The sequence below is a fragment of the Hakea prostrata genome, chromosome 9 (genome assembly GCF_041222555.1).
Source record: "Hakea prostrata isolate BN-2017 chromosome 9, UWA_Hpros_2, whole genome shotgun sequence".
NCBI classification, from domain to species: domain Eukaryota; kingdom Viridiplantae; phylum Streptophyta; class Magnoliopsida; order Proteales; family Proteaceae; genus Hakea; species Hakea prostrata.
In genome coordinates, this window is record NC_142608.1 from 64,503,162 (window position 1) to 64,519,752 (window position 16,591).

Genomic DNA, 16,591 nt, shown 5'->3' on the forward strand with positions numbered 1-16,591 from the left:
TCCGAGGCAGTGGGGAGAATGGTGGTGGTCCTGGTGGAGGGTGTTTTAGTAATTAGAATTCAGACGATCCCTGTCATTGACAAAAATACCCTTCAAATCAGCGTTACGTTAGTCGAGACTACTCTCCATTCTCAACACACACAGAGACAGGTTTTCCCTCCTCCTGTGAGCTCCTCTTTCAATTGAAACTATCGGATTGTACCCAGCACGGGTGTTCCAGGACTGGATTTTCAGTCTTTGCTTCGTTACAAGAGGTAGATTTCCCGTTGAATATTTGATTGAGGTCTTATTGCTTTTGTTTTTCTTCCTGTCGAAAACTTTGTTGAGTATGTAGTTTGGGGAAGCTTTTATCTGCTGTTCTGATTTTATTGTAAGATTGGGTTGGGCCTTCGTACATAGAATTTATTCTTCGCAATAGTACAACGATTTTTCAGCTTGATGATATCCTTCTTCCGAAGCTCTTCTCTCTCTTATTCTCTTTTTCTTTGAAATGTTGCAATTCAGAAGGATTTCTTAACTGAATTGGATTACCTGACATTGTTATCCCAACTAATCCTCGCAAATTACCCTCCCACCAAGATCATACTCATAACAGCATGTGTCTTTGTTCCAACATTAGAGATTGCTAAAAAGTTGTATGATGAAATGCCAATGGGAACATTCATCTATGTTCTCTCGTTTCTTAGTAGTTGAAGAGATGTATTTTAGTCTTATAAATGGATTTGTTGACCTTGTTGAATAGAGTATATTCCTTTGTATGAAAACACCATCTTCAATATTACTAGAAAGCTTCTTGATGAGATGCCTATATAAACAATGTCTTCTGAAATACTATGGTTTCTGGAAGCTGAGTTCAGTCATTTCTTGGGTGAAGCTGAAGGGGACCCATTCCCCCCTCTCCATTAACATCCTTGGAAACTTCCCCACCTCAATGCAACCCCCCCCCCCCCACCAAAAAATAAAAACAATAAAAGGGTGTTGAAGCTTGTTTAAAGTCATCAAAGTATGGAAAGAGATTCACATGTTGATTCTGCATTCTGGATCAAAGAATTTATTACATTTGTTGAGCTCTTTGTTGTATGTTTTATGCTTATTGTTCTGAAATGAAGATGCCAGCCTTTTATTTGATGTGTGGGTTACTTTTAATCTAGTCTAATGAAGGATATCTTGTATATGTTTACAAAACTCCACCTGAGATGTTACTGAGTGGACTGCATTGATTTCTCAAAATGCTTCTGGATTGTTTTCTCTAAGGAGAGAGTGTTAGGCCATATATCAAATGTGTTTATATGAAATAATGCTAAAGGGCCATGTAATAGACTCGGGTTTCTAGATAATAGAAAAGTTGTTCATGGACTTGATATTGGATGGTTTGAATTAGATCACCTAATTGATGGTGCAATGATTATCTTATTGGGAAACTTTCAATATTAATGTCATCGCCTGAGTTACCCAATTTATCAGTCAGAGAAATTACCACTATGGTTCTTTCCTTTTGCAAGAGAGTACAGAGAACCATAGCTCCAGTATCATGCATGGCATAAGGATGGGAAATCCATCATATAGAGCAGTTAGTCTATACTCTCCTTCCTTAGTAGGTTAGGAGGCAAGGCTAGTCTGTTGATAATTTGCAAAAGTAAAAAACAAGGTTGCCAAGTAGCACCAGATAATTCTTAAGAACAGTCCACCTTATCCACTATTAAGACATTAGTTTATCTTCCTTCTCATAATGGAAATGTTGGAAAGGTTGCAAAAGCTGTGGCAGCCTCCAAAAGTTATGGTTAAGCTGAATTTTATGGATGTCTTTATGAAACCTAGGCCCCATCAAGTACTGAGGTGTAATGAGATGACATGACATTACTATAGGGCTTTTGAGACCGCTGGGAGGGAGCTCAACAATGGCAATGCTGCCGCCAAAACTTGAGGTGGGTTTGTTAATCAGAACTGTTTAGTTTTGTCGTCCTGGAGGAGATCAGAAAAGGTTGTATAGTGATGTACAGTCTGGTGGAGGATCGTTGGTGCATTATTCCTCACATAAGACCATTTGGTACCTTGCTTCTCAAATGTGGACTGCTTTTGAAAGAAATCCTCTGAGTGAGTGTTCATTACATGATCAATGGCTTGGCCAAACAAAGGATAATTTTTTATATGGAAAACAAAGGGTACCTTGTCCAAGGCTATGCATTGGAATGATATTCCTTTGTGACAGTTTTAATATTATCTAGGTGGTAGGAATTTATATTGCATTATGAGTTATAAGTTTATACCCATAATAGAATTTTCTAGTGAAATCATAACACCCCCCAACCCAAAAAAAAAAAAAAAATTCTGGTTTTTCCAGCTCTATGGAGTGATAGTGTTTCAGATATGGATTTCTCTGCCCTAACGTAGATGACTCCTTTCCATAGAGAGATGACTAATTAGCTATTCTATTCCTCACTTTTAAGCAGCAGTATTTGAAGTTTTGGAGCCTTTTGAGTTGTCTATAGCAGTTCTCTGCTAGGTCACAGTGATTCAGGAAGTTGTCTCTTCCGCTTGGATCTAGTTTAGAGTTTCCTCATTGCTATAGTTTGTTTACAAACCCAATGCTAGAAGTCTGAGCTGGGATCATGTTAACTGAGAGAAAAATCCCTCCTTCGGTTACTGCATGTTAGAGTGGGACATAATGAGCACTTGACTTGTGGTTCAGCATAAATGGACTGATTGTTTTCAAACTATTCAAATTTCTCTTTAAAGACCTTATTATGGTTTGGATAAATTCATAGGCTTCTGTCAACTTCTTTATTCTATTTTTGTTTATTTAACATTACTATCCTGTGCATGTAAGGGACGGGCGTTGGCACAACAGTTGGTCAACTACAGTTGTAGCCCTGAGGTCAAGGCATTGAAACAGTCTCCCAACAAAAATTGTTTGGGTAAGATTGTGTAGGGAAATTGCTCTCCTGTACTCTGCTTGTACGGAAGCCTTTGGCACCAGGTTCGCCCTTTTTTCTTATCCTAATTGTGTCATGGTAGGAATCCTATTTCTTGTCCTAGTAAGATTGAGAGTCAACATCCTTTTCTTTTCAATGCGCAGACCACCAAAGAGTTCAAAACCTGTTACCTCTTAATTGTGAGGTGTTAGTCATTACACATTGACATTCCCCTACCCAAGGATTTGAGTGTTCAGGTTTCTATAGAACTACCCCCCTCAGGCGTACAATTTTTGATGATGGCAGAGGGAGATCTATTGTGTTACGATTTTTTTTTTGGGGGAGTTTCTATTTTTTTAGTAATTTCTTTTATTTTTTAACAATCTTGAGATATCAAAATACAACTTTTGGAACAATTCTTATAAACCTTTCTTCCCTTGAACAGGTACCAATCTCAGGTTCTGTATTAAATCCTAATTGCACTTGTTGCTGAAGGATGATTAGAAACATGAATATCTCAAGGTTGAAACTTCTGACTTCATCCTTAGAATCACTTGATCATCAGTTTCTACAACGATGTTCTGTCAGTGGAACAGCCAAAGGTAAAGGAAAGCTCAAGACGGCTGCACCACTGAAACGATCTGTCATCCCCAAGAAAAAAGGTGCATCTTCTGGATCTGGAGGATCTGGAGGTGGCAGAATGCGTGAAGCTGCTGAACACCTTAACAAGATGGTTGATTCATGCCTGGATGCTCCAACACCCATCCGTTATCTGACACCAAAACAGAGGGAGCGAGAAGCTGAGCGTGAGAAACTGGGTCTCATAAGCAGAGATCGGCAACGAGAGATTGATGCTTTGAAGAAGGCTAAGAAGGGAAAAAGCGAGGAGGAATCTCCAGTTATTATGGGGACTCCAGGGTTAGATCTGATTTCATTAGGTCTGGTTGATGCAGAGAAGATCCCTAAGTATGAATTGACTGTTGAAGACGGTCGGCGCCTTGCAAAGGAGTATAGTCGGGTTCTAATGAGGCGGCACCGAGCCCAACAGGCGGCAGAATCAACACTGCTAAGACTGAAGAAAGAGGCAATTGAAGCTCTTCCAGAAAATCTCAGAGAAGCTGCACTAGTTCCTGATCTGACACCGTTTCCTGCAAATCGGTTTATGGCAACATTAACACCTCCAATTGAAGGATATATTGAGAAGATCAATGAAGCAGCTAAGAAGAACATCGGGAAGGAGAAACTCAGATGATGCTAAACAATACTATTTTTCTTCTCATTTGGTTTCAGGATCTGGATGATTTTTCTTTGTTTTGCTTTCTCCTCTGGAAATGGATACGTTAGTTTCAATCTGATTTACTTGTGCTTCATGCCTGGAATTGTGTGACAGTAGTTCAATTTACTTCCCTGAATTAACATTGTTTGCATCTTTTTTCAACGATTAGCGTAGCTTATTTCTGAAGGAAAGTTGATGTGGTTCTTTAATTTGCATCCATTCTCTCTTCTCTCTCTCTCTCTTTCTTTTTCCCTGGCGGCCAAATAAAACTCAACCAAGAACCAGGAATACTGCCCTACTTAGAACGAAGAGCGAAGAGTAAATGGCTGTTTGTTTTCCCTCGTCTGGAAATGAATTTCAGATAACAAATGCGAGTCCTGTAGTCCGATGCTAAAATGTTAGAAGCATTAACAGAGATGGCTAAAAACTGGCCCTGAAAGATAAGCGTCGTTCATTCAGGCTTGAAGAATGCTAGGACCATACGGCCAAACTTGACCACTAGATGGAAAGATCAGCAAAACTACAAGCTTGTGGTAAATAGATAAGAACAGCTTCGAAAACATCAGCAGAAAGGGGTCCGTCCTACAGTGGTATCTCAACAGAATCTGAGCACTCAATGGCGAAGTAAAAGTACACTTTCATAAAGTAGAAGCTCCACAATGCTGATGGTATTTCGAATAGTCCGAGGCTTTAACCCTTCAAAATGTGATCTAAGCAATTTAGAAGGGGAATTTTCACTGCTCCCTTGAACATTCAAACCCCACAGAGATCAACGAATCAGAATGCATGATATGGCGTCAAGCAGTTCAAGCAGTCATTAGGAACAGATCCAAAAATACAGTGAAGTTACACATACAGGCCTTCAATTTACCCAGAGTAATTTGACACCAAAACTATTGCCTCAAAACAGTTAGAATAGGAAAATTTCTACACAATATCTTGAATTTGCTGACATTTTGTACTACATGTAAGTGTATCATTCTTATATAAACCGAGCCTAGCTGTCAAAGCCAATCTCCTAGTCTTGGCTTGTCCCAGAAAACAGATGACCAGTAATTGCTGATGTAAATACACATAATGCAAAGCTTCTGCTCAGTTTTCATCAGATTCGTCAGAATCATCAGATTCACTTCTCTCCGGCTCCCCAGCAGCATTGTTTCCAGTCCCAGGGACATCTGGCTTTGGAGCAGGAGCAGGTGCAATTTTCTTGGCTGTATTCCTGGCATTGTCAACAGCATCTTCATGCTCTACCGCTCCAGTATGTAAACTAACTACTAAAAGTCAAGGATCAGTCGCACAAACATATTTGCAACAACATGAATATGTGAGCGCCAGGTTGCTCAATGACAGGCATGTGAATTGCACGACACAATCATAGCATTGGAGGACCAGCACCCAAAGCTACTGGATCCAAAATATGGAAAGCGATGGGAAAAGAAAATATAATGAACAGGGATTTATAAGATGGCATGGTAACTACTCACATCATGTACCCTTGACATAGCCTCCCGCGGATCAGAAAGTCCAGAATATATCATGCATCCATTTACTTTAATATAGAATTCAAAAGCAATTCCCCCCCCTTCTGGGGGCGGCGCCCCCCCCCCCGCGGGGGGCCCCGGGCCCCCCCCCCCGGGTCCCCCCCCCCCCCCGCGGGGGGGCCCCCGGGGGCCTTGAAAAACCCAAATTTTTCCCCGCGCGCCCCCCGTGTGGGGGGGCGCCCCCGCCGGGGGCCCCCCCGCCCCCCCCCGGGGGGCCCCTCCATTCTACCTCAAACAGTTTATAGAAATTGTGGACATGACGTGATAGGTGTGGGCAGATGATATATGGAAATCAGGGACATGATGTAATAGGTGTGACCAGATGATATCAATAAACAAAATGAAATTAGAGAATGACAACAAAGGATATCTACATTTTCTGCTGTTCCACCAGCCATGATGTTCACCAGATCCTTCTCAACCCGTTGAACCAGCTCTGGCTGCAGTAAGCAAACTGAAGTTATTATCTGGCACATATACTGCTTAACAGAGACAAACAAGTGCAAATTTGGAGACATAGTATACATTTAGATCTGGTTCCCTACGAAAGCGCCGCCGTCGAGCATCTCTCATTGGAGGAGTGAGGCCATGCCTGTACTCCACATCATCTAGCGCAGTATCACCATCTTCTCTTACCATAATTATCTGTTGCAAATCGGGTAGCCAACACTTAAGCACTAGAATTGGGACATATGCCCCACAACTCTGGGCAAAATATACCAACCTGACCAATGTCTGCTGTTTTGATTAGGACACTATCATCATAAGTTTTATATGATTCCACAACAGTAGGAAGATCCAAGAGAGAGGCAGGGAAATGGTCATTGCCTATGACAAAAGTTCCACTCCTTCCATCCTCTGCAAATTACAATAGTTCAAAATGCTCTTTATGTTAGACTCACCAACCAGAACATTTAAGCCTTCATCTTCTTTAGGAGACATTATTTAACTCCAACATGCTTAGGAAAATTATATCAGCAATATGTAACAAATTAGTGGACACAATTAGCAGCAATGTCCATTGTGAACTTCCTCTTGTTGTGTATTTATGATAAAAACAGACATGTTTGATTACAAAAAGACCATAAAAAACTGAATACATACACTAGCCACATTTGATGACAGAAAGTGAGCCAACTTTTTACCTAGACTCATGGCATTAACAAGGAATTATGCCCTTACAAAATCTCCTATACTCACACCCCTTGAATTGGAGAAATTGTGTCACAAAGAAGCTTATTTAACCAGCATTTAGCAACCTCACACAATACTACATTAGAACTACAGTTCTCCTTTTGGTTATTTTTGAAATTTGAACTAACAAAAAGGTTTAAATCCACCCATTAAAGTAAAGAAAGTTAATTGCAAGTCAGAGGGGCAAGGATCTCACCAGAGAAGGACAAATCCAATGAATTATCCTCAGAGGACGATGCATTTTCGTTCAAAAGGCGGTCTATTCGCTCAGCAACAGATGGTGGAACCCGGAGTATAAATTGCTCTTCCATTTCCAGACGAATCTAATGCACCAAGCAAACAGACAACCTGGAAGAATTTAAAAAGTTAAGTAAATAAACCATTACTATCACAAAAAGAAATGAAGAGACAAACCCTGGCTTAAGAATAAACGCAATCTAAATTTTCAAATACGCTGTTTTGGGGGTGGTGGGGAAAGGAAAAAAGACACTTGGTTTAAAAGAAATAAATAAGCACTGAAAGTATGAGAAACCAAGCTAGATTTATTCAGTAACTAAAAAGGCCTAGATCAGATGTAGCTGGCTCAATTCAACAGGAGAGGGAGAGGATTGAGATGTAGATAATTTCAAATGTTGGAGAGCAGATTAAGTGTGAGTTCTAGATAGAACCAATGACTGAATAGTTTGACATAAAAGGAAAACATGGTCATTTTTGTTTTAGTGATTGCAACAAGGATCTCCATATGGTCTTTATTGAGCTAGAAAAGTTGATGAGATAGCCACCAGAGAGTTAATCTAGCAAGTACTAGACAAGGGAGGTGTTTCAAGTGAATATGCGAATACAACTAAAGATATGTATAACGGTGTGAATGTGTGATTAACTTGTGCAAGAACTTTGTGGGGTCAAGGTGCTGGATTCCCAATCAAAAATTATGTACAAAGGAAAAAATCAATTTGGTTTGCATGCTGTCCACTCTTGTAAGTAACTAAGTGCTTTGCTCTCTTTCTAAAAAACTATTTGTAATGCACATATCAAAAGCTAAAAGTCTCCTCTTCATTCATCTCCCCAAATCTTTATCCTTTGAGAACCTCTTCATAACCTCTATGATCACTGCCACAAGTCTGTTAAGGTCACCTCCAACAATAAGTTCTCTTCTACCAAACCCTCGCATTATCCATCTATGTGTTACTAGAATTATACTTCAATGCTCCTCATCCAATCATGTCTAGGGTGCATAGGAACCAACTGTACTGACAACTTCACTGTCTATCACCAGCTTGATAGAGTAGATCCTACCTCCAACTTTACTAACATTCATTACTTAATTCTTAAGGTCTTCATCCACAACTATGCCCATCCACCTCTCAACTTTTGTCTCCCAAGTACCAAACTTTGAATTAATCAAACACCTTGGATATATAGCTTTCCAATTTTGTTTCTTAAATACATGCAACTTTATCCTCCTGCTGCACATAACTCCCACCAGGTCCACACTTTTACTGGTAAAAGATCTGATGTTCCAGATGCAAATCTAATATAAGCCATATGACAAGAGGAGTATTAAACGGCATGATATAAGAAAGAAACCCACGATAATAAAAAGGATCCACAAAAAAGTGAGTGGCTGGATGAAACACAATGCTGGCTGCAGACCTGATGCACCACCAGAATAAAAGAATAGATATACTTAGAAGAAAAAGAATAAACAAAAATGTAAGGATGGGACTCTTAATGCTTTAAAAGACGATAATTTCAACTAGATAGAGAAAATTTGAATCATCAAAAATGCAGGGCACAAATATGGAAGCATACAGCATAGACTAAACAAATAGTGAGGATTTAGTGAATCAGAATAACATCAATGAATAGGGCATCAATATGAAAGGTAAGTAGTATAGTATAATGCACACAAGTTTAACACTAATGATGAGATAGACAAGTAACTCAGGTATATGAGAAAAAGTTTTACACTAGAACAGATAAGATCAAGCATCCGGATGGATATACTCTGCAAATAAACATAAACATAGACTACTATGGTGAGGTCTAAACTAAAATAAACAGTAGAATATAACAACCTATAGAGACAAATTAATTGAACTACTAAACCAAAATAGTAAGATTCAAATAAACTAAGATAAAACGGTAGCCTAGGGTGCACAAAACTACGGTTCTGAATTTGGTAAAGGATTTTACTGAAAAGAATTTAATAAATAATTAATACAGAGCACACTTCAGAACTATGACTAAAATAATTAAATGACCAAACCACAAACTAATGATCTGCTGAAACAAATAATAATATGAAAGATGTACCACAGTCCATGGGATTCAAAATATTGTAATTTTAGGAAAATGTATCAGCAGCTGAATATGTAACTTAGACAGGTGACTCAAATACCAGTTAATGGAATGAGAGAGAGAGAACACAATCAGTTTCACACCATGGCAAGCTAGAAAAAAACAGAACAAATGAGAGAATGCATTGACTACTATCAGATGCTAAAGAAAAATAACATTTTTTAATCATAAATCATGGGAAGAGCTTTTAGCCTTACACTTATGGATAGGTTAAGTAATCCCCACAGTTTTGGCTCAAGTGACCGGTAAAAACCCAGTGCAACAGTCAGTTGCATCATAAGGTTCCAAAAGGGGGAACCATGTACTACCTATGGCCTGGTTCCTTCCTCCCTTAATAGAAATTTGAAATTTATGTACATCAGGAACTCATGTAGATTTGGCATGTAGATTGGAGAGAAACAAACGAAAATCTGACTTCAAGAAAATGGATTATTGTCGGCCATCTTCCTCTAAATTTTGCAGAACGAAACATTCTTGTCTTCAGAACTTGCCTGGAAAATGGAAATTACAAAATTTTCTCTCTCTTCAGTAGTTGATAGTGGAAGAAACGAACACTCATCGAAACGTGTATTCACTAATAAGCTTCTCATCATTGAACATAGACAATATGAAACCCAGCAACAAACAAGTTTGACATAATAATTTCCCTAAACTGACAATCATATTCGTTTAAATTGAATCGTACACACCAGCTCACAAGAGTGGAAGTTTAGTCAGCATGTAATTTCAGTTCATCTTTTCAAAGAAATCGTGCAGGCTTAACCTTTTTTGATGCATTGATTCAATTGAAAAGACCAGAGAAGAACCCAATAAAAAAGTCAGGACGATATAGGAAAAGTTTGCACCCTGAGATCCGTTACTCTTGGAATTACAAAAAATTTAGCAGGATTAAACATAAAAGAAAACGGGAGGAAAAGCAATAACAGAAACAAGCACCAGACAAGCAAACAAATATACAACCACACCGAAATGGGAAGGAACAGCGAGAAGCAGAGGAAAGAGGATCAGAGTTGGCCTTAACCTTGGGATTGATATGAGCCCAAGTAATGCGAAAACAGTAGAAGAGTAGTGAACAACAAATGTGAAACGAGAAACCCTTTCTTCCCTCTTCTGCAACTCGTCGCGAGACACAAAACTATAAAACCTTTCTTCCCCACCCTCCTTTTCAATGGATTTTTATTTGCGGCTGCCGCTGCTGCCAGCAGCCAGCGGCCAAGATCAAGCCACGTGTACAAATAAAAATCTAACGGTTGTTAATAAAAGTGCGAGGATGTAAGTGTAAATATAATTTTTTTTTATTTTTACAAAATCTCAACTAATTTTTTGAAATTAACAAAAACAACTCCCTCGTGTTCACCCGACTGAAATACACTCGATTTAGGGCTTTTAGATCCCGCTTTCTTCTTCCTCCCTTCCTTTTCTCTAATTGATATATTCATTCATGTTTTCAGGTAGTAGAAGAAGCCAAGATCATATGAGATTTGGAACATGTTTAACCTGAGTTCTTGCTTCTTCCCATTTTAATTCCTTTATTAATCTTCCACCGTCTTTCTCGAAATTCACAGTTCTATCTCTCTGTTTACACGTTATTGTTTGAAAGAAGATTCCCATTCTTAATTAGGAATCCAACTTTCATGTGGGATATTTCGTATTTCCCGTGTTTTAGGGTTTTCGAGCTATTTCAAATCAGAAATTCATCTCAATTTGTACTTAGGTTAGGGTTTACAATAATTAAGGGGAAAATGTGTGTTATAATTATATACATCCTCATGCGAGATGTATGCATGCCAACATGTCAGGACCCTGAAATTGAGGGTATACAAAGGGCCAATTCCAGCAGTATTAGTTCATCTTTGAACAAGCCTAGTTTGTATATATCAAAAGACAGCAAGTGGTAGAGCCCAGTGTATTTAAATCTGAGCTGTGGACTATCTCATGGGTGTACACATTGACATCCATCTAATACCCAACCTAACAAACAGAATTTTGTATCTCTTCTCCAAATGCACTATGAATATGGGATTCAATAAAGACCTTGACATAGACAAACTAAACCTGAAACAACAAGAACATCATACACTATAGTTGATCTTAGGTTTTTAGACAACAGAGAAATTGTGTGGTCCAATAATGTTTTTACTAATAAGTTAGACCTCCATTTGCAACCAGCAACCCATTCATTAACTACTTTCCATACCAAGACAAAACATATTTCAAATTGAAAAATATGGATGGAAATTTATATCTACTTGCTGCATCTTTTGAGTATTCTCCAGGCAACATATATGCCAGCAGCACTTATTATTAAACTGTAACAAAAAAAGTTTGACCAAGAAGACTTATTGCTCCTACAAGTGGTCACAGTTTCAGTCTTGAAAATAGCCCTCCGTGAAAGCAGCGGTAAGGTTGTGCATATTATGAGTTTATGACGCTCCCCAGACTCCACAGCTGCAAGAACCTCATGCACTTTTTACACCCTTATTGTTACCACCTATAACAGGCAATTTAAACCTACTAAATCGTCAACCCCCAGCTGATTTCACATCCTGTATCCAAATTCTTCTCAATCAGTTCTCTTCATACAATGTAAAGAGATATCTCCATCAAACATAATCCAGTTATTGCAGTCCTGTCACTTTCCAGCATAATAAAATCAATAACTTTTGATGATAAAAGCTCATTCTGTCTCTTTGCATTATGGAAGGGTGCAGGTCATCTGGACAAAATTTTATTCATAGAACACAATTCACAATTTTTAACAACCCGAGCACCTGAAGCTATCTTTCTTTACTTTTGCAAGGAATCCATGCACAAGTTAACATTCTACTCAATGTAGTAATATTATTATCAAGATTTCTAACAAACTGGTGCCTAAAGATTAACATATCCATTCATCACTCCTTTGACGTCTGATTAAAACCACTCCCTCAACTATTTAGTACAAAAGATTTATAATAATTTCATACTTATGGAGTCATGAATTTCCAAAGAAAGACATTACTGAAAAAACTAAAATTTCTTTTAAAAAGTCAATACAAGAAGCCCTGATAGCATATGAAGCCCCATTTACCCTATGGCACCAACTTTTCATCAACAAGTTGTTATATCCTCAGAGTTTTTGATATACCATACTCCCAAACTCAGATCTCTATATACAACGGAGTCTACAAAATAAATACAAGGTATAATTAGGCCAAGAGAAAATCCCACCACTACAGCCAGTTTTTTTAACTTCAATGCTTTGCAAATCAAGGCCGATAGACATGGTAGAAACAACCGTGCATTTTCTGCAGACCAGCACACAACAAAATAAACAAGAGAAGGAAAGTAGCGAGGAGGAGCCAGGATTAGATTGTTGTGCATATTATTGTTAGGCTGGAATTAAATAAATAAGTATGTCAACTAACAAACAAACGTCATAATTGAAACTGAAGAGTGAAGAATAGTTAACTTTAAAAGTCATGCTTGATCCATCATACCAACATGGAACCACACAACATGCAAAAGGAATTGGATTCCTCAGTTGACTCTTCTGAGTGCATCATGCAGTATCCCATCAACTATATCAATTCAAAATGGATTGGATGGAATTCATTTCCCAAATGCACCAATAAAAAGGCTTGGTACCTCTTGATATATTCATTATACATATATATTCCAACCCTATCTGCCAATTGTTTCAGTTTTTCTAGCCAACAGTAAAGATTAAAACTTAGTTAAAATTTCGATCAACCCCTATAACGAACAACAATCGAAATTAAATTTCAACCAAATTTCAATATGGACAATAATCAAAAGACTAAAAAGGTCTGAAACAACAATCAGCGTTGAACCTAAACCTAAACAGGAAAATGAAGAAAGAAAATGTAGAGATGCAATCGAAACTTACCAAATCCAACGATTCTTGAAGACGATGAACGCCGAGGACTGCTGACCTTCGAGTAGGTGGGAGAATCGTCGATTCTGACGGGTCGAACTCCAGATAGGATAAATGAAGATGGCCACAAACCGAATCGAGATTTAACAGACGAGAGGATTCGAAATACCACGAAACTCAAAAAAAAACCGAATGAATTTCTTGCAAATACAGCTTCAACGGCAAACGACGACGGGTTATTGTCACCGTGCCCTATTTCTCGGAATCATGCTCCCAAATAGCAGCGTCGGTGTGAGAAGATAATGAAAGAGAGAGGATTTTGGGCATCGGGTAGATGAAGGACTTGAGGTTGTAAATTAATAAAGTTTAAGAACTTAAAATGCAAAAACGAAAACCAACATTTAAATCTCAAACTTTCATTTAAATGTTGGTGACGTGGCCAAATCATGGCCGTCGGCAGCTGCTGCCGCAAATAAAAATCCCAGCGGCTGAGATCAAGCCACGTGTACAAATAAAAATCTAACAGTTGTTAATAAAAGTGCGTGGATGTAAGTGTAAATATAATTTTTTTACCAATTGTCGGTTAGTAAAGTGGTTAAGGGCTCAACTTTCCATGGGGAGGTCTTGGGTTCGCACCTATGTGGCGGCATTAGTGTATATCCCATCCCCATATAAAAAGTCTCCAATCCAATATATTTATTTGCGTTAATATATTTAAGTTTAAGTCTCCAATCCAATATATTTATGGTATCAGAGCCCAAGTTTTCAAACAATCATAATCATGGAACACAGTAATAAAGCATCATTGAATCATAGATCTAGAAGTGACTCAGACTTTCTTAGAATGGAATAATAGGAAAACTTGGACTAGGAACTTGAATAAATGAAGAATAATACATCATGGTCGAATAATACACAATAATTAAAAGTTTATGACTTGTACTTGGGTTGTAGTCATGGTTAGAGTTAAGTTGTCAACTTTGAGTTATTGAGTATGTGTGTTGAGTATTGAGTTGAAAATTTGTCGCCAAGAGTCGCCCTTGTGAGTAAGTCTTTGTGGTGAGCCGTGTTGTCATTATGTGTTGTTATGAGTCTAAGTCGTATTGTCGTTTTGTGTTGTCGTATGAGTCTGGTCGGGTGTTGTAGTTGGGAGTAATGGGTGCGAGTAGTCGTCATGAGTCATAAGTCATAATTAAACATTAACAATTTCTAATGCAATAAAAGAAATGCATAATGTACAATAACATAAGTGAAACCAACTTAATTTCATTAATCACATAAGAGAGTTTTACAAGTCTGAAAAAAAAAATACATCCAAGAAAGCATAAAAGGAAACTCCTAGTACTATCTATCTAGGTGATCGACTCTGACGATCTGTCTAATCCCTCCTAGATCTGAACTCCTCTTCCAGTCGTGCAAACCTCTCACCGAGGGTGCACATGTGTAATTCCATCCTCTCTTGTCGAGCCTCGATCCTCTCAAGTATAGAGTAAATCGATGACTGATGAGAAGCCACATCTGGAGCCTCAGAAGTCGTGTGAGATGGACCTCCGACCTCAGTGAATCGTGGAGTGGGAACCTCCTCATGTCTCGGAACCTCATCATGACCCTGATCATCATCCTCTCCGTGCTCATCATCGTCGTCACCATCACCACCATCATCATCATCAGTACTATCATCCTCTGAGTCATCATCTCCTGATGCATCATCGATGTCATCCTCATCCTCTAATCTGACGGCATCATGGAGCCCCATCTTCCTAACCGACCATGAGCCGATTTTGTCACCTATGTGGGTGTATGCTCCAAGTCCACATCGAAGTACTCAAAAATACGAGTCAAGAGTAGACCGAAAGCCAAGTTCCTATCCCCAGGAAACTCAATCCGATCAATCATAACATTCTGCATGATGTATGCTAAATCGATCTGTACTTCAGTGTACATGCTATAGATAACCAATGCCTCCATCGCCGACACCTTGCTATGGTGCCCTGCCTTCGGAAGGATTTTTCGCTTGACAATGCGAGCGATAACCCGAGCTGAAGGACGCATCGCGGTACCACACCGGGGCATATAGCAGTCAATGTCATCCCATAGAGTCATGCATACCTCGTGTGCCTCGTATGGAAGAAGAGCCTATGTGATGTTTGTACCGGCCGGAATCCACCAACGAGAATCTCGTACAATCGGGACATCTAAGATGCGAGCGTGTCCTAGTAGTGAAACTGATTTCCTTGCCCCCAACCATAGAGTCCATGACAATCCTGGAACCATCCCGCGGATCATCCTCTATACGGTAAGTCAGGTTACTATAGAAGTATCTGACAAGACCTTGGTAGACTGGTTGTGCCGTGGTGTATAAGTGAAGCCAATCCATAGCCTCCAATCTCTCTCGAATACGAAACACCTCTAAATCATCCACATCAACCAACCATCCATGCTTGATCGGTATGTCATGAAAATAGTACTCATATAGAAACTCGGCCGTAGGAGTAGTAAAATGCTCCTCGTCCGTAACCTCCGATCGGGGAACATGTTCTCGACCTCTATCCACCTGTCGCCCTCCTCTAGGCATGGTGAATCTGTTGAAACAAATAAAGAAATTCATTTGAATTAGTCCTAGTGTGTGATTATTAGATGAAGGGCATTTTTGTAAATTTTCAGAAAATTTCATTTTTGGTAAAATTTTGATTTGATTATTCTAACATGTGCATAAGACTTGTACAAACATGCGGGAATACTTTGTTTGGTGAAAATTCATCTTTTTGACATCCTCAAGGTGAAAATTCAGCAAGTAAGAGAGAGAAAACCCCTCTTTTGGCTTGCATTTGTGATTTTTTGAAAATTTGGAATTTAACCGAATGGAGAGTGGAAACACCTCCCCTATGGTGAATCAGTATTGTAGAAATTTATTTCATGCTAAAATTTATTTTTGTTTGAAGATGAGACAAGTTTTTGTAAAGTTGGGTTTTTATGAAATGAATAGTGATTTGATAACCAAAATGAGTGTAATCTTATGTTTGAAGCTCAGTCTTGCTTTAAAATTGATGGAAACATGTTTCTAATCACCTACATGCATGATCCTAACCTATAGCAACAAGTATTATTCTGTTTTAATGAAGAACACATCAATGATAAATGAAGTTTTCAAGAAAAGAGAAAAAGAAAGAGAACCTACTTGTGTTGATGATCAAGAGAGGGTTGCAAGTGTTGTTGGAGCCTTGAATCAAGATTGGAAAACCCTTCGAAACCCTAGGAAGTCATTTTCCCCAGAGCTAAATTCGAAATGGTAATGTGAGAAATGAAAATGAAAAGAGAAGTGGGCCCTTTAAATTTGATTTTCGAGCAGATTTTTTTTTGGTCGATGGCATCGACCAAAGTGCATCGACTAAGAAAGTGAAAATTTGCTGCTTTGGCCAGTTTTGAGAAA

General features: G+C 38.7%; 2 protein-coding genes across 3 annotated transcripts; one reads left to right on the forward strand and one right to left on the reverse strand.

Annotated features, from left to right (window-relative positions):
- Positions 1-29: 29 nt before the first annotated feature.
- Positions 30-4,384, forward strand: LOC149006108 (uncharacterized). 2 transcript variants are annotated; one of them, XM_089167835.1, is made up of 3 exons: positions 30-254; positions 2,828-2,977; positions 3,358-4,384. In XM_089167835.1, the coding sequence occupies exon 3, from the start codon at positions 3,409-3,411 to the stop codon at positions 4,162-4,164; it is 756 nt and encodes a 251-aa protein (XP_089023961.1). In that variant the 5' UTR covers positions 30-254; positions 2,828-2,977; positions 3,358-3,408; the 3' UTR covers positions 4,165-4,384. The 2 variants fall into 2 exon arrangements, with proteins under 2 accessions (XP_089023961.1, XP_089023960.1); XM_089167834.1 differs by lacking the exon at positions 2,828-2,977.
- Positions 4,385-4,502: 118 nt separating this feature from the next.
- On the reverse strand, positions 4,503-13,511 carry TAF7 (TBP-associated factor 7). Its single transcript, XM_089168644.1, has 6 exons — positions 13,174-13,511; positions 7,120-7,271; positions 6,454-6,587; positions 6,255-6,374; positions 6,091-6,169; positions 4,503-5,462 (listed from the first exon to the last, which is right to left on the reverse strand). Exons 2-6 carry the CDS (start codon positions 7,232-7,234, stop codon positions 5,281-5,283), a joined length of 630 nt encoding a protein of 209 aa, XP_089024770.1. The 5' UTR covers positions 7,235-7,271; positions 13,174-13,511; the 3' UTR covers positions 4,503-5,280.
- Positions 13,512-16,591: the final 3,080 nt, after the last annotated feature.

Coding starts and splice junctions, on each gene's coding strand:
- LOC149006108 (XM_089167835.1), top strand. CDS start 3,409: ATGATTAGAAACATGAATATCTCAAGGTTGAAACTTCTGACTTCATCC.
- TAF7 (XM_089168644.1), bottom strand. CDS start 7,234: ATGGAAGAGCAATTTATACTCCGGGTTCCACCATCTGTTGCTGAGCGA. Junction 6,375..6,453: donor AAACAGCAGACATTGGTCAG/GTTGGTATATTT, acceptor GATTTGCAACAG/ATAATTATGGTAAGAGAAGA. Junction 6,170..6,254: donor GTAGGGAACCAGATCTAAAT/GTATACTATGTC, acceptor TGCTTACTGCAG/CCAGAGCTGGTTCAACGGGT.